We start from the raw sequence: 24,490 nt of genomic DNA, 5'->3' as shown, positions 1-24,490 counted from the left end.
GAATATGACGCAAACCTGCAATAATTAAATGTTAAACAACACAAATATCCTTTATGTATTTAATACCATTCTATTAACCGATGTCTTTGCTTCTGACCTTCGATGAGCCAGTTCAACTGTTCTAATAAGCACAAATGACTCTAGACAAACATTTGTGTGTTTTTGTTTACTGCTGAAGTGTGTTGAAATGTCTTCTTCTGCATTCTACTGTACGGACGTACATTTACTTTCCCTTCAGCCTGAGGCTTATTCATTTCACGTTTGGTGTGAAAAGGCTTTTATATTTGCCAAAAATAGAACTTTTTTATTTTAAAAACAAACAAGCAAGCCCTGTCCAGATTTTAAAAGTAGCGCAAAAGTAACGTAACGCATTACTTCCCATTAAAAAGTAACTAAGTAACGTAATTAGTTACTTTTTTTATGGAGTAACGCAATATTGTAATGCATTACTTTTAAAAGTAACTTTCCCCAACACTGGCATCTAGTACAACATAGGCTTAAGTATTTGGGTAATCTGCATTATGAATGCAAAATGAAAATAAATAAATAAAGAATTGTCGGATCATTAAAACTTCAACTAAGGGCGTGTCAATTATTCAGCACATCGTCAATATCTCACTCCAGCTGGCATCTAAATTTGCCAAACCTGGTACATCTATAAATAGTGAAAACTTTTTTATGGCATGTTTTGTACTAGTTGCGTATTATGGGAGAAAACACTATAAGCAGTTAGTACAGTAGGTAAGTATCATTTCGCTGTGTAATTAATATGGTTTATGTTGTAGCCTACAGCAGAGAAAAACACAATTACAATTTCTGATTCCTTTGTCCACAGCGCCATCTGGTTGTAATATTGCTTCTCATTAGTTCTTATATTTAGTGCGCCTAATAAACTACAAAAAAGTCAATCATATTTTATAAATGTATACAAAATGCATGAAATATATACAGTGGGGCTCAAAAGTGTGATACTATATTGAGAATACTGGGTTAAATTGATCAATATTCAAATTCTGTTTCTTAACAACTGTTAAGGAGATAATCTGACTGAATGTGACTTCACCAGGAATGAAGCTGTATGGCTGACTAGACCGTCTCAAACAGCTGCGTTTCTCCAGTGATTTGATCAGCGGCGTCGTCTGCGCTGTGCGTCTGCAGATCTGCGTGTGACGCAGGCGGCCAGCAGCCAATGGCGTGACACACAGACGCAGCAGAGTTGCGCAGTTACATTGTGAAGAGCGCAGCCATTACACTTGATCTTAAATCTTTAGAAATCGTCGTTCGGATTGCACTGGCCGATCAGTTTCATCTACAAATTCCGTGATAGTATTCTGAAATTAGCACTAAAATCCGTGCGGGATTTTAGTGATCTCTGCTCAGGAAAGTTGTGAAACTTTATAACCCGTGTTACTTCACAAGGTGTAGCGCGTCTGCTAGTGTCAGCGTTTCTCAGCTCGCGTCTCACGCGCGCTTTGATGCAGCGCAATGATGGGCACACCTGTGAAAAACGAGCCGTCTGCAGCTGGATGCATGGCGTTATGTGGTGATCTCACGTCTACCGGCGACTCGACTGCACGAGCATCATCACAGCAGGGCGAGCAGACCGAGGCCCCGACTCCTGTTTTACTCTGTGAGTGTTATTATCGCTTAGTCTTGTTAATAAACGTTGACTGTTTTTCAGATGCATTTTTCCATCTTTCAGTAAAGTTGGCTACTGTTTGGCCACCAATTATAAGTCTCTGTGCTGCCAAGAACTAATTGATTTCTTCACAGAGAAATTAATTGTTGAGCCTAACATAAACCTTTCAAGACAGACCTACCAGTAATCTCTGAGCTTGTTAAGGGATAGTATTTCTGCACAAGCCAGCTTCATAAAAAAATTAAAAATAGAGCTGCAGCAGCATCAGTGTTTCAAGAGGTATTTCATATTCTGCATTGCATTTGTGCTCCACAGATCCCATCAGCGTTAACAGTGCTTTATCATCTTCACCCATTTTTAACAACAGAGACAACAAAGTCCCACATGGTGAGTAGTTATGGAACCTTTTCCTAACTTGTAAAAGACTAAACCGTGAAGTACACTGTAAAAAAAAAACTGTAGTTTTTACCAAATCATTTTGGCAGCTGTGGTTGCCAGAATAATTTTGTAAAAAAAAATACAGAAAAACTGTAAACACGTTTACGGCCAAAAACTGTGCATTTTACAGTATGAAACTGTAATTTACAAACAAGAAACTTTGAATGTAACCCAGTAAATTCAACAATGCACACTGCTATTAAAATCTGTTTTGTACCTTTAACATACTGACAACCACCATAATAATGCAGGTGGTAAAAGAGAAAGCCACATGAAGAATCAAAGCTCATCACAAGTAGCTTCGCCACAAGCAGAAGTATATACTGATATATAGAAGGTGCACAGAGTCATTCATGCAAACACTAAACACCATCATAGTAACACACATGATACTTAAATAATGCATTCAACTATCATTAAACAACAGAAGATGTAACATAAAGCCCAAATATACATAACTAATAACAAAAACTATTTATTTAAACAAAATACTTTCAAATGTGGAGTGTCATGCAGGGAATTCTGGGAATATCAGTTTACAGTTTTTGACTGTAAATTATACATTGATTTGTTATTTTTACTTCTAAAAACTGTAACATTAACAGCATTTTACTGTAAAATTACATGAAATGTCTGGTTAGATATTTTACAGTTTTTCCCTGTATATAGTACGGGAACTTACTGTTAACCTATTAACAGTTTTTTCCCGTAGCGTTTTTACAAAATTTTACAGTTAAAATTACACTTATTTTTTACAGTGTACTGTTTTCAGTGTTGGGGAGTAACTAGTTACATGTAACAGAATTACGTAATTTAATTACAAAATAAATGCAAGTGTAATTTGTTACAGCTACTGAGAAAAAAACGTGTCATTAAATTAGTTACTTATGAAAATGTTAACGATTACAAAAGGGGTTACATCTGAATATTATCACACACATACAGATTTGCTTGGTTGCTTTCATAAAATTGCATTGACTGCTCTAAAATATGAGACACCAATGTTTTCAGAAGTTTAGGACACATGTTTATTCGATAACTGTTGTATTTCCTATTTGGGTTTATGTATATGCTTTATAGTTTTTTTCTCTCCAAAGCATTGCTAGCATGTGTTTCCTGTCATAGCTACGTATGCAAAGATTTGATTTCAAAAACAGTATCATAGCTATTAAGCTATTTCTTGTTATGATTTTAAATCTGTGTTTAACCTCAGAATGATCTCAAAGTAAAAAGAGATGATAAAGTCTAATTTTGTGGTGTCTGTGCTTTAAAGTATTTTTTATCTTAATTTATCAATCTTAATTCAAGTGATGAAGGATTTTGAAAGTCTGACAGTAATCAGTGTTGAGTACTACTGAAAGATTAACCCTGCCTGCTTTAAATGTTTCAAAATGATCAACAGTTGAAAACATTTGTTAGAAATTTAGAAAAGTAATCGAATGTAATCAGTTACACTACTTTAATGAAGTAATTGAAACAGTTCCACTACTTGTTACATTGTAAATAAGGTAACTTGTAATCTGTAACCTGTTACATTTCCAAAGTAACCTTCCCAACACTGGCTGATTTTCAAAATAACATGCTGATTGTGTAATGTTTATGTAAAAAATGAAATGCGTTGAGTTGATTTGATAATGTGTTGCAGCCTCTAAACAATGTCCACAAAATTGGCAGGTGGTCGAGGGATTGAAGCTGTTTCCACATCTTCTGAGTTCACCCATGGTGCCATCGTGCACCTCATCGAAGCGATGCAGAGGTGCTGGGATGTTTACAGCTCACGGGAGCGCTCGCTTCTCTTCCAGAGCGTTCAGAAAGAACTGGAAAGCCACGGTCATTCCTTACCCGTAGAGAAGATTCGCCGCAAATGGAATAACCTGATTGTTACATACAAGAGAGTTAAAGATCGCAGCTCGTTGTGTGGAGGCCAAACAAAGACCTCATGGGAGTACTTTGAAGTAAGAGCTTGTGGGCATATTGTTAATGATGCATGTTTATTTCTTTCACATTAAATGCTTTCCTTTAAATTTATTGTTTGCTGCTCCAAGCATTCCCATTTCAAGAAAGATTGAAGAAGTCATAATATTAAAGGGATAGTTCACCCAAAAATTAAAATTACCCCATGATTTACTCACCCTCGAGCCATCCTAGATGCATATGATTTTCTTCTTTCAGACCAATACAATTGGAGTTATATTAAAAATGTCCTGGCTCTTCCAAGCTTTATAATGGCAGTGAATGGGTTTTCAAATTTCGAAGTCCAATAAAAACGCATAAATCCATCGTAAAAAATGCTCCACACAGCTCCGGGGGGTTAATAAAGGCTTTCTAAAGTGAATCGATGCATTTTGTAGCTTTATAAAACTTTATAAAATGTAATCTCTAGCTTCTGCTAACTGTCGTACGCATGTACACAAGATAGTGGCATTCCAGCGGATGACGTAGACTGTAAAAAAAAATCGGTGACATTTACGGTAAAATACCGGCAGCTGTGGTTGCCAGAACTTCACCGAAAAAAATATGCTAGCAACATTTTAGGTTTTACAGACTTAACTTACATTCACAATAAAATACCGTATTTCATTAACTCATGTAATGTTAATAAACCAACATTGAAGTACTAATATTTGTTTTGAACCACTGATAACCACCAAAAACTGTTGGTGATGATAAAGTCACATGATGAACCAAAGCTCATCTGCATTTACCCATCCAAAGTGCACACACACACACACACACACCCCGTGAACACACACCCAGAGCAGTGGGCAGCCATTTATGCTGCGGCGCCCGGGGAGCAGTTGGGGGTTCGGTGCCTTGCTCAAGGGCACCTCAGTCGTGGTATTGAAGGTGGGAGAGAGCGCTGTACATTCACTCCCCCCACCTACAAATTCACTCCCCCCACCTACAATCCCTGCCGGTACAAGACTCAAACCCACAACTTTTTGGGTTATGAGTCCGACTCTCTAACCATTAGGCCACGACTTCCCCTTAAAAGATGGAGCGCTTCATGGATTTGCGTGTCATCCTTTCGCAGGGGCCATGCTAATCTTCTCTGTATCGATCCAATTTTAGTATATGCGCCGCCGTGGCGAGCACAGTGCAATAATGCAATAAATAATGCAATAAACATTAATTTAACAACATTAGATGTAAGATTAAACCCTAGTGTACACAACTGATAAGAAAAAACTAAGAAGAAACATTTTATTTACGGGTTTTCACTGTAAATTATACAATGACTTTTTCTTTCACTTCCAAAAACCGTATTTTTAACAGTATTTTACTGTAAAATCACATTAAATGTAATTACATTTATTCACAGAATATAGTATGGAAGCTTACTGTTAACCAGTTAACAGGTTTTTACTGTAGCATTTTTACAGTCTTTTACTGTTAAAATCACAATCATTTTTTACAGTGTAGGACGTAGGCAAACGCAGAAGTGATGACCGTGGAAGCGCAGAGAAGAGAGGAAATCAAAACACCGGTCACAAATTATAAGTACAAAACAGGGATTTGTAAAGAAAAATGTTGGAGGATTTCGATATAAGCCAAGAGAAGACTGGTTTTCCTTTGCTGTAAACAAAACTTAGTTCTCACGAGACTTGCATAGTGGCTTTCCAACGGATGACGTCCTTGATTCACTTCAGAAGGCCTTTATTAACCCACTGGAGCCGTGTGGAGCACTTTTATGATGGACCGATGCACTTTTATTAAACTTCAAAATCTTAAACCCCATTCAATGCCATTATAAAGCTTGGAAGAGCCAGGATATTTTTTTTTATATAACTCCATTCGTATTTGTGACCCTGGACCTCAAAACCAGTCATAAGGGTACTTTTTTTTTTAAATTGAGATTTATACATCATCTGAAAGCTGATTTCTATAAGCTTTCCATTGATGTATGGTTTGTTATGATAGGATAATATTTGGTCGAGATACAGCTATTTGAAAATCTGGAATCTGAATCTAAATATTGAGAAAATCACCTTTAAAGTTGTCCAGATGAAGTTCTTAGCAATGCATATTATTATTCAAAAATTAAGTTTTGATATATTTATGGTAGGAAATTTACAAAATATCTTTATCATATTGTAGACGTATATGATCTTTACTTAATATCCTAATGATTTTTGGCATATGATGTGGCCAAGGGTCACATTTGTCTGAAAAAAGAAAGTCATATACATCTAGATCTTTACTTAATATCCTAATGATTTTTGGCATAAAAGAAAAATTGATAATTTTGACTCATACAATGTATTGTTGGCTATTACTACAAATATACCTTAATACTGGTTTTGTGCTCCAGGGTCACATTTGTCTGAAAAAAGAAAGTCATATACATCTAGGATGGCTTGAGGGTGAGTAAATCATGGGGTAATTTTAATTTTTGGGTGAACTATCCCTTTAACACATGGGTATTGCCCTTTATAGAAATACTGAAATATATTACCTTAAATGCTTGAATAACCTTAAATACATGAAAACTAAAATTAAAAAGTTAAATGCATATAAATACTGCTATCAGGAATACCATGGACAAAAAATAGTAGGATGGTGGAATTACAGTGGTGAATGACTGAATAATCTTCCCTGTTCTGTTTTCTTTTATACAGATGATGGATAATATTCTAGGAAAGACTAAATTTGCTCAGAGAGGCCCTGCTTCAGCCACTCTTGTTGGATTTGCAACCACAGCCAAAGCAGGTGTAAGATCAGAGGATCATGCGTCTAACAGCATGCCGGTGGCTGCAATGGCCGCCTCGTGTCTCCTTCCCACTGGAATCATCACAACCTCTTCCCAGATCCCTACACTTGTGACGTCCCCAGTGCTGTGCAAAGTTACCCCAAAATTAAACCCCAGCCCCTCTTGTAGCACAGACACGCCTCTGCCCGCCCTTTCACCAAAGCCAGTGCCGCTGGTGAACCGTCAGCCGCTGAAGCGGAGGTTACGCCATCTTCGGCTCAACTCCATGGCCTCTCGTGTAGCTCAGCAGCAGGGGCAAGCTGAGGAACGCACCGCACTCCTTCGCAGTTTCCTCACCGCTCAAGAAGAGCGCATCCGTTTAGACGAGCAGCACCAGAGCAAGGCAGATGCATGTGAGCGACGCAAGGAGAAATCAGCACGGGCCATGGCTGACGCGATGGGGAGGATGGCGACGGCACTGGAGTTGATCTCATCCAAGCAGGACACCATTATCGCTCTACTTCAGAGACTGGCTGATAAGCACTAATATTGCTTTTGTAACAAAACTGAATTTAATTTGACGTATATATATATATATAGTGTGTCCTGTTGTTCATGGAAAAAGTAATTGATTTGGGAACCTGTTTCTAGTTGAAAAAGCTTGAAAGATAAAAAAAAATAACATTGAACTTATTAACAATATATACAGAGCCTATAAAAACTATTTCTTCCTTGTAAGTTTTCATGTTTCACTGTTTCGCAAAGGGTTTTATTTGGCTGTTTTGACAATGAATAACAGTATTGTTTTATGTCAAAAGGTTAGTCTGTACAAAATTATTGCAGTTATGAATAATAATAATAAAAACTCTTCTTTTTGAAGATGTGCAGTTTTGAAAGTACAAATAAGAATACATTTGAATACATACACCCTGACGAAGGCAAAATAGCCGCAACGCGTTGGTGTGCACTTGTCACCTGTTCTTAAAACTTACAGCCATGATGAAATAAAGGCTTTTTAAAACTTTTTGAATATGATTTGAGTGCCTTGGACTACTATTATTCTTACGAGTTGAATCATCCCTTGCACCCAAAGAGCACCGAGACAAGAACCCTATACCCCATGCAGCACTTCTTTTGCATTCTTTATTTCGTAAGAATACATTTGTTTGAATTATTGTTGCCCTCAAGTGAACACTAGCACAACGCACACCACACACAGTGCTCTTATTCAGCAATATGCGTCTTTATCCGTTCACGGGCCCCAGCTCTTATTTTGATACTCAGTTTTTAATACGGTTTTAGATATAAATCAGCTTTACTTGCAGTGAGTCGTTCACAAGATGCACATGTAATCAGAGCCGATCCTAGCATTTTGGGGGCCCTAAGCAGATTTTCAAAAGGGGCCCCCACTACCTACGGTTTCACCTAAGCACCACCTCCCATCCTCCAATACACACATCGACGCCGTATTGTACATTTTTAGAAAATTGTCTTATTTATCTTTCCTGATATAAATATGAAGATAAGCCTATATTTCATATTATATAAATTAAATGTTTGACCATTACTTTCAGAGAAATATATAAAAATGTAAGATTAATGCTTTAATAAAGCAAAAACACCTGAAACACACTATGAAAATTTGTATTATTTCAATTATTATTATTAATTATTATTGCTCATAATAATCTCTTTTCTAGATTGGCTTGTTTTAGTCCAGCTTAAAATGCAAAAATATATATATGTGCAAACAAACATGTAAATACTGTTATGACAGAAATACCTCTGTATGTCTGCGGTTCAGCGCCACCTCCTGTCACAAAATGAGCTTGCATTTTTATTCAGCCCGTCTGCTTAATGCTCGTCCGTTCCTTTGCCGCGAGGCAGTATCGTTTTACAAACAACTCATCAGCTTGTTCTCGTGGCTAGTGCTGCTTCGTATGGATGTTCAGCTAGCAAACATATATACTGATACAACTGATTAGAACGTAAACTAAAGACATGTAGTGGTTATAGTATGATTGCATCGACCGCGTGGCCTAATGGATAAGGCGTCTGACTTCGGATCAGAAGATTGAGGGTTCGAGTCCCTTCGTGGTCGGTTTTTTTTATGTTTTCTGTTACACAAAAACACACCAATATGAATTAAATTTGAAAACAGCGAATCTGTATTTATTAACGTCATATAAGTTCAGCGATGCAGTAACTAGTAGCATTAGTAGCATTGCTATTAGTAGATCTAGCTCTACATGGATACCACAAGCAGAGTGGCGCAGCGGAAGCGTGCTGGGCCCATAACCCAGAGGTCGATGGATCGAAACCATCCTCTGCTAGGTGTTTTGTTTCTATGCCCTCCCCAAAACTACTGATCTTTTCTGACCATGTATCATATTCATTTATTACGTGACAAATAATAGTTTAGATATATTTAAATTTGTAATAAGTTTGTCACATTTATGTATGGCAAGTGAACTGGATGAATAAATTCTAGTGTCATATAAATATCTTAATTCTAATTAAATTTAATTAATTAATTCATACTGAATAATTAATGATTTAATTCCTATGTTGATTAAATGTTAATCTGGAATGTACTTCAGTAGATGCTATACATGACATTCAGCAAAAGAACATACCACCTTCACAGTGTAATTTTGCAATGTTTACATCAAAGTTTGAATACAGAACAAACACTCAAGTTTTGGGTTCAGTCAAAGTCAACTCGTCTTGCTTGCTTTGTTGCCGCATGTAATTTCTTCTGTTTGAGTCTTTCCAAATTTCTTTTCTCTAATCTGCACACACAAACAAAACAGATTTTTGTTAAACTCATGTTGCATTTGTAATACTTTTTAATGAATTACTTTTTAGAATGCATGTTTTGCTTCATACATTCTAACCTATGAGCTCTCAGAGCGATATCCTCCTCAGAAGGCTCTGGTTTCTGCTGACTGGCTTCAGTAATCATTTCTGAGATCTTCTGAAGACAGTCTTCTAGATTTCTCTGTTGGCTTCTGCTAATCTCTGAGGTCACAATTAACTCTCCAGCTTTGTTGACACGTGTTTTATTCTGTTGACACAAGTATTCATGCCTTGAGCAGCGCATGTTACACACGTGTTTGTTATTACAGGACTTACTGAAGAGGTTACACTTACTTTTAAGAGAATCTCTTCCCTCACTTCTTCTGGAATCCATTCTGCTGTTTGCACATGGAAACGGACCTCTGCTTTTGTACTGACTGCAAATGAATATTACAAAATATAAAGTGACAAAAAGAAATACTGACTTTATTTAAAATACCTTCTTTTGATGCTTAATGCGTGCATTGTATAGGATTAATGGATGTGTTCAATAAAATGTAGAACTGTTAAACGTTTGACCTGAACAGCAGGTACATTGTTATTTGACAAACCCATTCCCATAATATCCTGAACCACTTTTTCATTACATTACACACCTTAACCTTACACACAATCATTTTAGCATGTATAACATTCATAAATTTGAACATATTTCATACAATGTGTGCAGGTTTCATTGTTAATCCAGCAGGTGGCGAAGTGTGGCAAGCGTGACCGCGCAAAACGTGTGTTGCTGCTGCCTGCATGGCGCCCCTGCTAGTATCTAATAAATAAGAACTAGTACTATCTAATGAATAAGTACTAGTAACTTTACAAAAGACACTAGTAACTAAAGAATAAGCTCTAGTAGCTAATGAATAAGTACTAGTACTTAAGATTGGGGTTGGGTACCGAACTCTGTACTTTTAAGGGTACCGACCGAATTGCGTCGGTACTACCGAGTACCGATTCATGTTAAATCAATCAGTGCCAAATTTCGGTACCTGAGAACACATCTGGGCGCATACGCTACAGAGAGACCCTGTGACGTGAGGTCACCCCTGCAACTCGTTCAAACAACACATAAGGCAAGCCGAAATGCTCTGAATTGTGGTTACATTTCTAGGGCCATATGGTTTCTGCGAAAATGCGGACGCTATCGCGGAGTCCATTCATAAAAACATAATTTACTCTATAGCGGAATGCCACGGAATTGGTCAATTTTGGGCGATTAAATCAAAAGTAGCCACTGCCACTTAATTCGAATCGCGATATGAACTAGTGTCTGTGAATATTCAAATGCAAAAAGATGGTTTGAATATGAATCCTGCATGTTCCGCTTGCCTCTGTATGTATGAATGGTGGAAACGTGGTTTTGTTTACTACACAAATACTGAAGCACACGTGACGCTCGCTGTGATTTCCGGCCTCTGCGTCTCACTATATGACGGCATGAACACAAAAACGTAATCTCCAGAGCTGCTGTGAGTCACGTCGCGGGAATTTTACCGTTTAATTTGAGAAAACTAGCATCATCATACTGTATACACACAGAAACTTCATGGCAACCTGTCAAAATTAAAGTACGGTTTAACATGTAACAGAAAATATTATAATATTTAAATATTCCATTTTCAATCAAATTTACATAAAACAATTAAATGATAAAAATAAATATTACAACCAGATTAATCACTTAACTGTAGAAAAAGTTTGTAGGGCCCTATTGTTCAAAATGTTGAAATTGAGACTTTTGGACTTATTTTTTCTCTGAAATAAATGTTTTTTGTAATTACACAGAGAGTAAAGTACCGAAAAAAGGTACCGTACCGGTTAAAATGTGAACGGTACCCAACCCTACTTAAGATACTAGCACGGTTTAAAGATTAAATGTGAACACGGCTTGCCATATAGCAGCTGCTGCAGAAAACCTTCAGCAATATCTAGTCTATAAAGCAGTTTACCCTTATTGACATGTTGACCGCCGGGTCCGCTGCTCCGACTGTATGTTATCTTCAGTTTATCTAGAAGAGACGAAAGTTTTATGAGTCGGTTTATTACAGATATGCTGTTTCTGAATCCTGAACTTCTTACCGACCGGGATGCGCGAGAGCCGATCGTCCTGAGACAAAAAAAATGACATTATGTTTAGGCAGTCCTATGTTGCTCGTCAAGGAGAATCATGGAACATACACAATTTATGTTTTTGTATTATGGAAAAAATCAAAACATGATCACCTGTGTAAAATGCGATGCCTGTTTAATGTGGGAATAACTATTGCCTGTTAAGCGGTTCGGTCGCGTTTTGTCACTACCGAATAGGCCTACAGTTACTAAATGACGGCATATATTCCTCGAGCATGACAGTTTATGCAGCTGTAAGAAACATAAACTTGTAACCACGGTCGCCGCCATGTTGAAAATGAAGAACTTGCACGTGAAACGACAACATCCGGGTGAGATCCGCTTTGGTTTCAGATGCGCGCTTACCTAATATGAACATTAAAAAGTGTGTGTAAATTGCTTATTAAGACACAATGAAGTTATTGCATTGCAAATTATTTTCTTTATGCAACACGAGTTAACAATAAGGGAAGGTTCCACCGAGATTTGAACTCGGATCGCTGGATTCAGAGTCCAGAGTGCTAACCATTACACCATGGAACCACCTGTCTAAACCTCTGAAAATATCTTATATAAAATCAGTAGTGTCTCCTAAGTTACTGTTGCTATCCCCGATAAACAATGCCGCTCACTAGTGCCAACACACCGACAGAGAAGACAGCAGGTTACTTCTGATATAAACAAGGGCGCAGGACTCCCAGCTTTCAAATTTTGTCATTTGTAAGGGAATTCAAACAATAAATACCGTTTTGTGGCTCTTTAATGTGCCGTGACAGATCACTGTATTCAAACACGTGAACCGATAGTCTTTTCATACTTACGTAAATCACGAAATGAACATAAATAAACATCAGAAAGTATTTCTGAAAGTGTGCGGAACACACCATTTTTCAAATTTAAGTCCAACTCTCTTAAAATTACTAATGACTTGCTTCTTGCGTCAGACCAAGGCTGTGTCTCATTGCTAGTTTTACTTGATCTTAGTGCTGCATTCGATACTATAGATCATGACATACTCATAGATCGATTACAAAACTATACAGGTATTCAAGGGCAGGCTTTAAGATGGTTTAGATCCTATCTGTCCGATCGCTACCACATTGTTCATTTAAATGGGGAGTCATCTCAATTATCACCAGTAAAATATGGAGTGCCACAAGGATCTGTCCTAGGTCCTCTGCTATTTTCGATATACATGTTGCCACTTGGTAATATTATTAGAAAATACGGGATTAGTGTCCACTGTTATGCCGATGATACTCAACTATATATCTCAACAAGACCAGATGAAACTTCTAAATTATCTAAGCTAACAGAGTGTTAAAAATGTAAAATATTGGATGACCAATACTTTTCTCCTATTAAATTTGGATAAGAGAGAGATATTACTTATTGGACCAAAAGACAATTTGCAACTAGACGGATGTACGGTTACTTCCTCTACAGTCAAAAATCTGGGTGTTATATTAGATAGCAACTTGTCTTTTGAAAATCATATTTCCCATGTTACAAAAACGGCATTCTTCCATCTTAGAAACATTGCCAAGTTACGAAACATGATACCTGTTTCTGATGCAGAAAAGCTAGTCCATGCATTCATGACCTCTAGACTGGACTACTGTAATGCACTGCTAGGTGGTTGTCCTGCATCTTCAATAAACAAGCTACAGATAGTCCAAAATGCAGCGGCTAGAGTCCTTACCAGGTCAAGAAAATATGATCATATTACCCCAATTTTACAGTCTCTGCACTGGCTACCTATTAAGTTCCGTATCAGTTACAAAATATTATTACGTGCCTATAAGGCCCTTAATGGGTTAGCTCCTGCGTACCTAACTAGTCTTCTACCACGCTACAATCCATCACGCTCCCTAAGGTCGCAAAACTCTGGACTTTTGGCAGTACCTAGGATAGCAAAGTCCACTAAAGGAGGTAGAGCTTTTTCGCATTTGGCTCCCAAACTCTGGAATAGCCTTCCTGATACCGTTCGGGGTTCAGACACACTCTCTCTGTTTAAATCTAGATTAAAGACACATCTCTTTGGCCAAGCATTCAAATAATGCATCTCATAATCTTTTACTGCAGTCATAATCTTTTACTGCAGTTATATCTAATCAAATGCACATTATTATTCATTAGTTTGGGTTAAACAAATCATTTTTGCTTGGTTGGAACAGCAGCTACGCTAATTATGTTTGTATTTGTTTCTCTGTCTTTTGCCACGGGATTAACATCCCGTGGTAACTAGGATTTACACAAGCTTCAGTCTGGATCCAGAACACCTGAGAAGAGATGATGCAACCCCTCAGAGGACCTCAGATGATGCCAACCCTGAAACAACATACAGAACTACCACATTTTGCTATAAGTTTGATTGCATCATATAATAATTGCTGTTAATATTATTCATCGTCTGTTTTATTACGTCTTATATTGATTTTTCCGTACTGCTGGTTCGTCTGGTCAGAGGAGAACTGGCCCCCCGACTGAGCCTGGTTTCTCCCAAGGTTTTTTCTCCATTCTGTCACCGATGGAGTTTTGGTTCCTTGCCGCTGTCGCCTCTGGCTTGCTTAGTTGGGGACACTTCATTTCCAGCGATATCGTTGACATGATTGCAAAGATATTATTTAAACTGAACTAAGCTGGATGTTGACATCACTGAATTCAATGATGAACTGTCTTTAACTGAAAAATGAGTGTTTACTATTGTCACTTTGCATTATTGACACTATTTTCCTAATTAATACTGTTCAGTTGCTTTGTCACAATCTGTATTGTTAAAAGCGCTATATAAATAAAGCTGACTTGACTTGACTTAAAAAGTTGCAGTTACCTTTTTTTTTTTTATTCTTCTGGGGAAAAAAATTGAAATATAAACTTGCAATTGAAAGTCAGAATTGTGAAAAGTCGCAATTACCTTTTTTATTTAAAGTTTTTTATTTAAAAAAAAAAATTGGAAAATAGTCAGAATTCTGAATTTATCTCGCAATTATGACTTTTTTTTCCTCAGAATTCATCATTTATATCTTGGAGTTCATAGAAAAAATGCCTGAATTGTGAGTTAAAATGTTGCAGTTTACCTTTTTTAAATTTTGTATTCTGTGCTGGAAACAAAGTAACAACAAAAAAAGAAACAACTGCGAGATGTAAACTCGGAATTCTGATGAAAAAAAAAAGAATTCTACATTTATATATCACAGCATGACTTTTTTTCTTTTCTCGCAATTTGTAGTCTGAATTGTGAGATTAAAACATCGCAATTACTTTTATTTTTATTCTGTTGGAAACAGGTTTCGATCTCGGAGTACAAGATGAGATTTAGAAAATTTTTTGTCATCATGAAATGCAATCTAAAATCCACAGCGACGAGCCCACGGTGAAATTAGAAGTCCATTAACCAGCCTGCAGTCTCATTCATTTATGTGCAGTGTCTCACAGCCAGATATTAGCTGCCAAACGTAATGCTCTTTCCTCATTCAGACAGACTTCAGACAAGATTTTTCGAATTATTGGCTGTGTATCAACTTTAATGCACTTAACAAAATGTCAAAAGTTTTCAATGACAAAAAGTATTCATAATGTATCGTTTGATTTACAATCTGCAAAGGCGTTGGAAAATGTTAAAATACTCATTTCATTTTACAAAATAAGCTTGTGTTTTCTCAAAATCTGAGGTTTTCTGTGGCTGTTTGGATGCAGTAAAAGCAGAAAATGCCAGGCTCATGTTTGTATTTTCACTGGCCATAATTCTGATCTTCAAATCAGGGTTAGGCAACATCATGCATGTGAGAATAGGCTGAGAGCTGAGAAATCATAATAATCTGTCTCCAATTCAGACAGCAATCATGTGTTTGTGGTGTTTTACTGCCGATTAAGTGAAAATGCAAGACTTCTTCACCTTCCTAATGATTGTCGAAAGCAAAAATGCTTCAAAATGCATCATATTCTGTAATAAACTGATGTTGTCTAGCAAAACATGTTGTTTCTTTTAATAGTTAGTCCTATTTCTGAAATGCTCAAAAAACATCATTTTAAATTGAAGATTTGCATATTTGAATTGCATTTAAAATTTCCATGCATTTGGATACACCGTTTAACATAAACTAATAACAACTTAATGTGATGCATATTTGTCAGTCATGCATAAATCCACAGCTAGCCATATTTTAATCATGTTTTAAAACTGAATAAATGTAATTGTCACAATGAACAGATTTATGCAGATTTGAATAAATGCATTTTGAAACTGTGATTATTTCAATAAAACCAAATAGATGCAAATAGGTAATAATAAATTATGCATGTTTTTTTTTTTGAGTGCAGAAATCTGACCCGTTTCATGATTGACAAATATGCATCATATTTGTTTATGCATCACATTAAGTTTATTAGTTTGCTTCTATTCAAACTGTTTATCCAAATGCATGGACATTTTATATGCAATTCAAATACATCTTTTAAATTCAGTCTAAGTATTTTTGATGTGAGTCCAGCATTTAAAAACCTATTTAACTCTTACCAAAGTAAAATGGGTTGCAACTGCAGTTTCATGTTGACTTCAGGTTTTATTGTCTCTCTTTGTCCCTCGGATCGGACTCGTCAATTTTCACTTCTCTTAAACAAATGAGTTCTATTAAAAGTGGCTTGAAACAAAATACTTCAAACTGTGATACTCTAGAGAGCATGAAAGTGGTTACCGGATAAAAGCCCACTAACATGAGCATCCGCTGACCAAAAAAGAACAAAAAAAACACCAAACAAAAGGTGAAAGACTCTTTATTCTATAAGAACATTACTGATGGATATTGAAAATTATAGCTCGTGTTTGTCACTGCTGTAACTCGGGCATCAGTACTACTATTGCTCGGATTTTTATAACCACTAACGCTAAGTATTAAACTGATTTATGTCAAATCATGTGCTGTTACTTCATCTGATGCATGTATTGTTGGTCAGTATGTGAGTCTGTCTGACTGCAGTACTTTAAAGGAATTCCTTAGCTTATTGCCGTTACTGTGGCAGCCAACAACAGCACCAGCTTAACCCTCCGCACATATTTATGCTTAGTTATTGAAAAAGTTTCAATTCAGTCGATCTATAATTTATATATGAAAGCAAAAAGTAATCACCCCAGATGGGACTCGAACCCACAATCCCTGGCTTAGGAGGCCAGTGCCTTATCCATTAGGCCACTGGGGCAGCGACTGCACAGCATTGAAAATATTTCCTACTTAACCAGTTATTCACGTGAGACGCTTAGAATTTTTAATATCGCCTGCAATACCTTTTACGCCCCTGTTTGAACAAACCACCGCGTTTTTATTGCTGCACAGAAAATGCTTACTTAAAAACATCGATAAATTAGCGGTTGGTAAAAGTCCATGTTAGTCATGTGTAGACCGCAGTAAGTTTGCAATATCTGATTTCTAGAAATAAACAGATATAACGCGTGAACACGGAGCGAGATTACTGTACGATCCGCGGTCGCACGTCGCAGCCTGCGCTTAAACCGGAGAAAGGAGGAAAAACAGGCGCTCTGCCAACTTTATTTCCTGGCTGGAGACAGTCATGATATTAAACCCCATGTACCTAGCATTAGCCTGCCAGATACATTTATTTATTTATACCCCCCCCGTCCTCTCCTTGTCCTTTATTTCAGTCCAGTAGGTGGCGGTAAATGCACCTTTCAGTTGGTTTGCCAACCGCCAATAAAATTTAAAGAAGAAGAAGATTAGCCTGCCAGCTCTAGCCTTCTTAGAGGAATGCCGTCCTTTAGTTAGGCTTACAGTCTTTTCATTTAGATTAGCCAAATAACGCCAAGCACTATGAATTTATTACCATCAAATCCCCACGGTAATGGATTACTTTATGCTGGATTTAACCAGGATCACGGTAAGATTTTTACTATTAGCTAAAGCGAGCTAACATCACTCTTACCGTTCCCTTTAAGCATCACAGAGGCCAGTGAACTGGTATTTATCTTAGACATCATCAAAAACGCATCCGTTTTTTGATTTAGATGTTGCAAGTCCAAACGTCTAGTTGTAAGATACATCACACTTCATAAACACGATTACTGTTTTGACTAGCAAGCTAACGCAGTTGAACAGCTGGTTAGCCATAAAGATGAAGTCACATGAGTGTCTTTAATTTATTGTTTGTATTTAAATTGACCGACAGCTGTGTATATATATATATATATATATATGCACACACAAACTGTAATGTTCTTAAAAGGGACCACATTTCAACATATGATCAAATAAACATTGACAGCTGATGTAGCCAGGCTAATGCCAGCGCTAGCTCTACAACTGCTATAGTGGGACTTTCAGGGGATGCATTTGGATTTAAATGAACTTGGTTAACACTAATTTCATTTAAATCCGATTCCTTGTGATAACGCGCGGACTTAGTAACTGTGCCACAACATGGGCTCGCCTAACTGTATTTTAAAAGCAGCATTTACTGACGCATAGCCCATGAAAATGAAGAAGGTAACGGGTTTCAACTAAGGATTACATCAGGTTACTTTCTGGCACAGAGTCATTTACACCGAGTCATAGCCGGATGTCATGAAGACCCATCAATAAGTGAATAACTGCTGCTCTTTTATCATCACAACAGAGTACTGCAGTATCCTGAAGCGCTCTCTCTCTCAATACAGCTCTGGAAATTTTAAGAGACCACTGCAAAATGATCAGTTTCTCTGGTTTTACTATTTATAGGTATGCATTTGAGTAAAATGAACATTTTGTTGTTGTTTTATTCTGTTGAGCACTGCCCAAATGTCTCCCAAATTACAAATAAACATATTGTCATTTCATTTGGAGCATTTATTATTTGCAGGAAACGACAACTGGTCAAAATAACGAAAAATATAGTGTTTTCACACTTCACAATGCAAAGAATACAAGTTGCTCTCCACCAGTCTGTCACATTACAGTTGGTTGACTTTATGCCACTCCTGGCACAAAAATTCAAGCTGCTCAGCTGTATGATGGCTTGACCGTCCATCTTCCTCTTGTTCACATTCCAGAGTTTTTCAATGGGGTTCAGGTCTGGAGAATGGTCCACCATCCACACTTCAGTTGACCTGGTTGTGTGTCCTGGAGCATTGTCCTCTGAGTTGGGGAACATTGTCAGAGCAGAAGGAAGCAAGTTTTCTTCCAGGACATCCTTGCACTCATGTGCCCTTCACAAAAATGAATGTACCTGATTCCAGCCTTGCTGAAGCACCCCCAGATCATCGCCGATCCTCCAACAAATTTCACAGTGGATGGCTTGTAGACGCCTCCAGGTCTCTGTCTAACCATTAGACGACCAGGTGTTGGGCAAAGCTGAAAATTGGACTCATCGGAGAAGACGACCTTACTCCAGTCCTCTAGTCTACGATCCATTCCTTATGGTCTTTTGCAAACCTTGGACTTGCTCTTCTTTGCTTCTCATTGATGAAGGACTTTTTTCTAGCTTTGCACGAATTCAGCCCTGCCCCAGGAGACGTGTTTTAAACCGTCTTCACTGTGAACTTCGCCCCAGCTGCCGTTTGCCATTCCTTTTGTAGGCTACTTTATGTCGTCCTACGGTTGTTGAGTGACATTCAAATGAGTTGGAGGTCATCCTGGCCATGTTTTTTAAATTTTAAAGAGAGAAGCAACATGAAGCCTGGCATGGTCGATGGTTACCATTTGATTCCAGTTACTTTTGAGGCACTACTAGCACTGTTTTTGCCATCCAGCTGGCCCTGTTGCAAAATGATAGTGATGGCCACAGTAGTGTTTTTAATATTTTTCCTCATTTAATAAGATTTGGTTTAGGTGATCCCCTGACCAGTACTTCATTAAGCAGAATTAGGTGTACCTGTTTTGGGATTCAACAGACACTGGAATGGAATGTCTGCCATGCATGTATAGATGCTGATTTAAGAAAGAAATGTCTAGTGGTCTCTTATTTTTTTTCCCCAGAGCTGTATATGTGCCTGAATACATTTGCTGTACATCCTTGCGAGCAAATCACTAGTTGCTTTCCAAGCAGATGCTCGCAAATTGTTGTCATAAGCACATGTAGACATACAGGATTGTGGTTCTGATTCTGACACCTTCATGTGGATGTTTAGTCCATCTCTAGAATGGTATTCTTAAAGGTGAAACTGAAGAGTAGCAGGAAATCCCAGTATTTCCCTTAAAATGTATTTTTTTCCCCCCACCAGGATGTTTTGCGTGTGGAATGGAAAATGGATTCAGGGTGTATAACACAGATCCTCTCAAAGAAAAGGAAAAACAAGGCGAGTCTTCATGACATTTTTGACATGTTAAATGCTGCAGATATTCAGTAAACACACACTGACAGATGTTTGGATAAGATATTTATAGCAGGGGTTAATGAATATTAAAACAATAGCAATAAGCTAAATTTTGCTTGTGATTTTTAAAACTTGCCTTATTAATGCAAATGCACACAACAAATGAAGATACCTGTTTGTCTTTTGTCACGCAGAAGTTTAGTATAAATGCATGATAACTCTGAAATAATTTTTCCAGAGCTGTTACAGACAGATGACACATACACCTAGTCCACGACTGTCATTGTCACCATCTCTTTTTTTAAACATAAGGATAAACATTTAGCAACAGTTACTCATTCACCATTCACAGTTTATGGGATCTTTGTCAGCGACAGTATCCATGCTTTATTGTGGTAGCTGTTGACTCATTAATTCTCTTCGCTCTCAGAGTTTCTTGAGGGAGGAGTTGGTCACGTGGAGATGCTTTTTCGATGCAATTATCTTGCGCTTGTGGGAGGCGGAAAAAAACCAAAGTACCCTCCTAATAAAGGTATATTTCTGTTTCAGATGGCTTTATGGCATCATTCACCTTTTTTAATGCGTGTTCTACTGGATTTTGCATAAATTATTTCTGCAAGTAAATCTTTGCTGTCTTTGTGTTAGTGATGATTTGGGATGACCTGAAGAAAAAGACTGTGATAGAGATCGAGTTTTCCACAGAGGTCAAAGCTGTTAAGCTTCGCCGTGACAGGTATTGATCTCATATGTTCTAGTAGTTGTATTCTTCATTAAAATTACTTTGGTATAAATTTCTTTGACTCTGTACATGTCTGACAACTGATTGAGGATCATTATAGGCAAATTATTTTCATGCATTGATATTGAAAAGCTAGAATCATTTTGTCTTTAAAGTTGCAAGAGAACATTCAAAGTTACAATATCACAAATGCAGAAATGACTCTTGCAGCCGCACAGTCTTTGACATTGACTGACAAATATTGTAGTCCGTAGAATACCAGTAATATACTAGTAAAATTTCATGGTACTGCACCGATTTCAATGCCGTAACAAAAACTCTTGGAACATATTTATATAATAGAATAAGTAAAAATACGTCAAATGAGTAAACATCGCTTTTAAAAAGTGGCAAGTTGGTAATAAAATTAATAACAAAAACACTTTACAATTAATAGGACAGAGTGTTATTTTAGGATCTAACTGTAGACGCTTATTAAAGCTACTCAAGCAGACGTTATCACTATGGTGGATTTTACTGTCAGTTTCATGACTTTTATTCAAGTTGTGAATGTATTACTGACAAAAAGCGAGCTGCCTTTATAATCACTGAAGAGAGTTCTGCACTCTCACAATCAATGTAGATGACCACACTGCATTATGAATCTTATTTATGTCATATCTACTCTTTGTTGGTTAAAATGAGACGATTGGTGTACATGCAGCACTCACACTAAAAGAAAACTAACAAGTGGAGTCTGACTAACTTAAGCACCTCTGATCGGCCGTTGCATCAGACAAGTCTATGATTGTGCAATGCTTCAAAAACACATTAAAATTAGAAACCACGGACCGTACGAAAGCAGCCCTCCATCAGAGTTGGAACCTTCTGATAACACTGGTCCTTAGTTTGTGGATTTATTAGGAAAGCAATAAAGATTAGATTTAAGTTCCTTATAAACGTCTGGCTTGTTTTGTGTTTCAGAATTGTGGTGGTCCTGGACTCCATGATTAAAGTGTTCACATTTACTCATAATCCTCATCAGCTGCATGTCTTTGAAACATGCTATAACCCTAAAGGTAAGTTGTGTTCTAGCAATTCATCTGTGGTCTTATACTAAACCACAAGCATTAATACCTGTTCATCTTTACAGGACACATAAAAAACTCTGATTGTCTTCGCAGGTTTGTGTGTCTTGTGCCCAAACAGCAACAATTCATTGCTAGCGTTTCCAGCCACTCACTCCGGACACGTTCAGATCGTAGATCTGGCCAATACAGAGAAACCGCCTGTGGATATTCCTGCACATGAAGGAGCTCTGTGCTGCATCGCTCTCAACCTTCAGGGCACACGGATAGCCACGGCATCTGAAAAAGTCAGTTCAGTGCCACTGTTGATTTTGGCATCATTTCGGTCTTCATTTGTTTTATGTGTGTGACATGCAGAGCAAATCGATATGATTTGATCATGTCACTAGATTCACAAGGATTGTTCCAGCACTGCATGTCAGCGATTAGCTAATGGAGAAAATGTCTTCTCTCTAGGGGACCCTGATCAGAATATTCGACACCTCAGCAGGTCATCTTATTCAGGAGCTGAGAAGAGGATCGCAAACTGCCAATATATACTGGTAATCCACTGCACGCGTGCTATCCTATTGTAATACTGTAAAGGGGAATATGTGTGTATTTATAACAGTGTATTTCTATTTCAGCATCAATTTCAACCAAGATGCCTCTCTTATCTGCGTATCGAGTGACCATGGCACAGTCCACATATTTGCTGCAGAGGATCCCAAAAGGAACAAGCAGTCCAGGTTTGTGTTAGAGCACACTAAAGGTTTTAGTGGAAATTGTCAACTTTTTATTGTCTGGCATTTATGCTGCGTATTTTATTGCAAACGTTGTTTACAGTCCTCAAACCCTCTTTTGCCACAGCTTGGCATCGGCCAGTTTTCTCCCCAAGTATTTCAGCTCCAAATGGAGTTTCTCCAAGTTCCAGGTCCCATCCGGTTCGCCCTGCGTCTGTGCCTTTGGAACAGAACCCAACGCTGTTATAGGTAGAGTGAAGCGTATGAAATGCACACTTTAAACATGAGCTCATATTTTTAAAAGTACTGTATTCATAGGCCTGTAACATGCATGTGGTGTGAATAATCAGTCATTTACTGATATGACTCGCAGAACTGTTCATTCTCAGCTGTTAAGTGACTAACTTTTCCTCCGACCCTCCTCCAGCTATTTGTGCTGATGGCAGCTACTACAAGTTTCTGTTCAACCAAAAAGGGGAGTGTTCAAGGGATGTTTACGCTCAGTTTCTGGAAATGACTGACGAGAAGATCTGAGCATAGACACTACTTCACTTTACCAGATTGTTTCTTTCTTGAGGATGTCAAAGGACTCGAGTGGCATTCGCAACACAGACTTATATATGGAGGAGAGACCAAAAGAAACTCGAAATACTCTCTTTGTTCAAACATGAGAGACCTTTCTTTGAACACACCGAGAGATGACTGAAAAACTGTGACCGCAGAAAACACATTCTGTGGCGTGACAAGAGGGAAACCTTATTTTTTTGAAAGGACAAATTTTTTAAAATTGTCTTCCATTGGATTTTTTAAGCTTTGGATGTCCTTGGCTAGGTAGCGAGAGCAAAATCTCTTTGTCCACTAACAAAACCTAATCTAATGTAGGAAGCGCCTCTGTAACTAAGAGCAGAGGCGGGTGTAAACATGCACGTCATTCACACTATGTATTTGCAAACTATTTGTTGGGTGTTAGATACCGTTTTTCTTGCTGTATGAACGCAGCATACCGGATGAAAATGATGTAACTACATTGTATTTAGACAAGTATAACAAAACAGCTATTTTATGGAGTAAATGTGTGCTCCTCATTTCATGTATTTGTTGGCTTTAAGAAAATCTAATTAATATAATCAGTGCTCTGTAAAAGTTTTACCATACTATCACACAAGTTACGTGACTGATAGACACACACAACATATTAGGCTGTGGGGAGGAATGAAGAATCGCATCATCATATTTAGTCTATATTTACACTCTAAATCGGTTCAAATAAAATGATCAACTCTAAAATCCTGTTTTCTTCACAAGGTAATTGAGAATAACTACATTGCTACATTTACAAGAGGTTAAGTCTAAGGTGAATTGCATACCATTTAAACCTGGTTGCAGATGAATGCATTGAACCACATCTTTTTGTTTATTAGCTGTAGAATTAGCACTTTATGTAGTATCGCAGTAGCCACTGACACCCTGATCTTTCTCTTTTAAAGACTAATGCACTCAAATTCTAGAAAAGTGCCCAGTCAGTCTCGTCACCTAGTGTTTTTATGTTTTTGTCTTAATTCTTATAACCGTTCTTTGAAATGTATCTATAAGCTATTTTGTTACTCATTTGATGCTTTTGTCATTGATAACGTGCAAGTGATGCGCATAATTTCATGAAGATGATGATGTAAGATGATGGCCACAGAATTCAGTATCATATGACAAATTAAAGATGATTGTAAAATCAAGCATGGCAATTCTTTCATAATGATAAGAGCAATTTAGGCCTCTAATGATGGGACAGACGGCTGATGTGTGTTAGAGAGGATTCTATTGGTGGAAAGAGTAGTATTAATTTATGTGTTTTTGCCAATGTGTGTGTGTGTGTGTATTATCGTTGTGTAACGTGATAAACATGGCAAAGTTTACAAAGTAGATTCTGCTTTTAA

General features: G+C 37.5%; 3 protein-coding genes and 4 non-coding genes across 8 annotated transcripts; 4 read left to right on the top strand and 3 right to left on the bottom strand.

Annotated features, from left to right (window-relative positions):
• Positions 1–1,224: 1,224 nt before the first annotated feature.
• On the top strand, positions 1,225–7,739 carry LOC107598576 (uncharacterized). 2 transcript variants are annotated; one of them, XM_016289954.1, is made up of 4 exons: positions 1,225–1,630; positions 1,955–2,026; positions 3,752–4,032; positions 6,697–7,739. In XM_016289954.1, exons 1-4 carry the CDS (start codon positions 1,486–1,488, stop codon positions 7,312–7,314), a joined length of 1,116 nt encoding a protein of 371 aa, XP_016145440.1. In that variant the 5' UTR covers positions 1,225–1,485; the 3' UTR covers positions 7,315–7,739. The 2 variants fall into 2 exon arrangements, with proteins under 2 accessions (XP_016145440.1, XP_016145439.1); XM_016289953.1 differs by having other exon boundaries at positions 3,743–4,032.
• Positions 7,740–8,795: 1,056 nt separating this feature from the next.
• On the top strand, positions 8,796–8,868 carry trnar-ucg (transfer RNA arginine (anticodon UCG)). The gene has a single exon. It is a non-coding gene; the product is annotated as a tRNA-Arg (tRNA).
• Positions 8,869–9,028: 160 nt separating this feature from the next.
• On the top strand, positions 9,029–9,100 carry trnam-cau (transfer RNA methionine (anticodon CAU)). The gene has a single exon. It is a non-coding gene; the product is annotated as a tRNA-Met (tRNA).
• Positions 9,101–9,335: 235 nt separating this feature from the next.
• On the bottom strand, positions 9,336–12,056 carry mrpl58 (mitochondrial ribosomal protein L58). Its single transcript, XM_016289956.1, has 6 exons — positions 11,844–12,056; positions 11,700–11,727; positions 11,570–11,629; positions 9,921–10,003; positions 9,665–9,834; positions 9,336–9,559 (listed from the first exon to the last, which is right to left on the bottom strand). The coding sequence occupies exons 1-6, from the start codon at positions 12,018–12,020 to the stop codon at positions 9,475–9,477; spliced, it is 603 nt and encodes a 200-aa protein (XP_016145442.1). The 5' UTR covers positions 12,021–12,056; the 3' UTR covers positions 9,336–9,474.
• A 144-nt stretch (positions 12,057–12,200) lies between these two features.
• On the bottom strand, positions 12,201–12,272 carry trnaq-cug (transfer RNA glutamine (anticodon CUG)). The gene has a single exon. It is a non-coding gene; the product is annotated as a tRNA-Gln (tRNA).
• Positions 12,273–16,855: 4,583 nt separating this feature from the next.
• On the bottom strand, positions 16,856–16,928 carry trnar-ccu (transfer RNA arginine (anticodon CCU)). Its single transcript has one exon. It is a non-coding gene; the product is annotated as a tRNA-Arg (tRNA).
• Positions 16,929–17,434: 506 nt separating this feature from the next.
• wdr45b (WD repeat domain 45B) lies at positions 17,435–23,846 on the top strand. Its single transcript, XM_016289955.1, has 10 exons — positions 17,435–17,621; positions 19,939–20,013; positions 20,462–20,563; positions 20,677–20,764; positions 21,734–21,828; positions 21,934–22,124; positions 22,294–22,379; positions 22,464–22,565; positions 22,687–22,808; positions 22,987–23,846. The coding sequence occupies exons 1-10, from the start codon at positions 17,555–17,557 to the stop codon at positions 23,091–23,093; spliced, it is 1,035 nt and encodes a 344-aa protein (XP_016145441.1). The 5' UTR covers positions 17,435–17,554; the 3' UTR covers positions 23,094–23,846.
• Positions 23,847–24,490: the final 644 nt, after the last annotated feature.

Source organism: Sinocyclocheilus grahami, unplaced genomic scaffold (assembly GCF_001515645.1).
Source record: "Sinocyclocheilus grahami isolate Dianchi unplaced genomic scaffold, SAMN03320097.WGS_v1.1 scaffold253.1, whole genome shotgun sequence".
In the NCBI taxonomy this organism is placed as follows: domain Eukaryota; kingdom Metazoa; phylum Chordata; class Actinopteri; order Cypriniformes; family Cyprinidae; genus Sinocyclocheilus; species Sinocyclocheilus grahami.
This window is presented reverse-complemented; position numbering and strand designations above follow the sequence as displayed.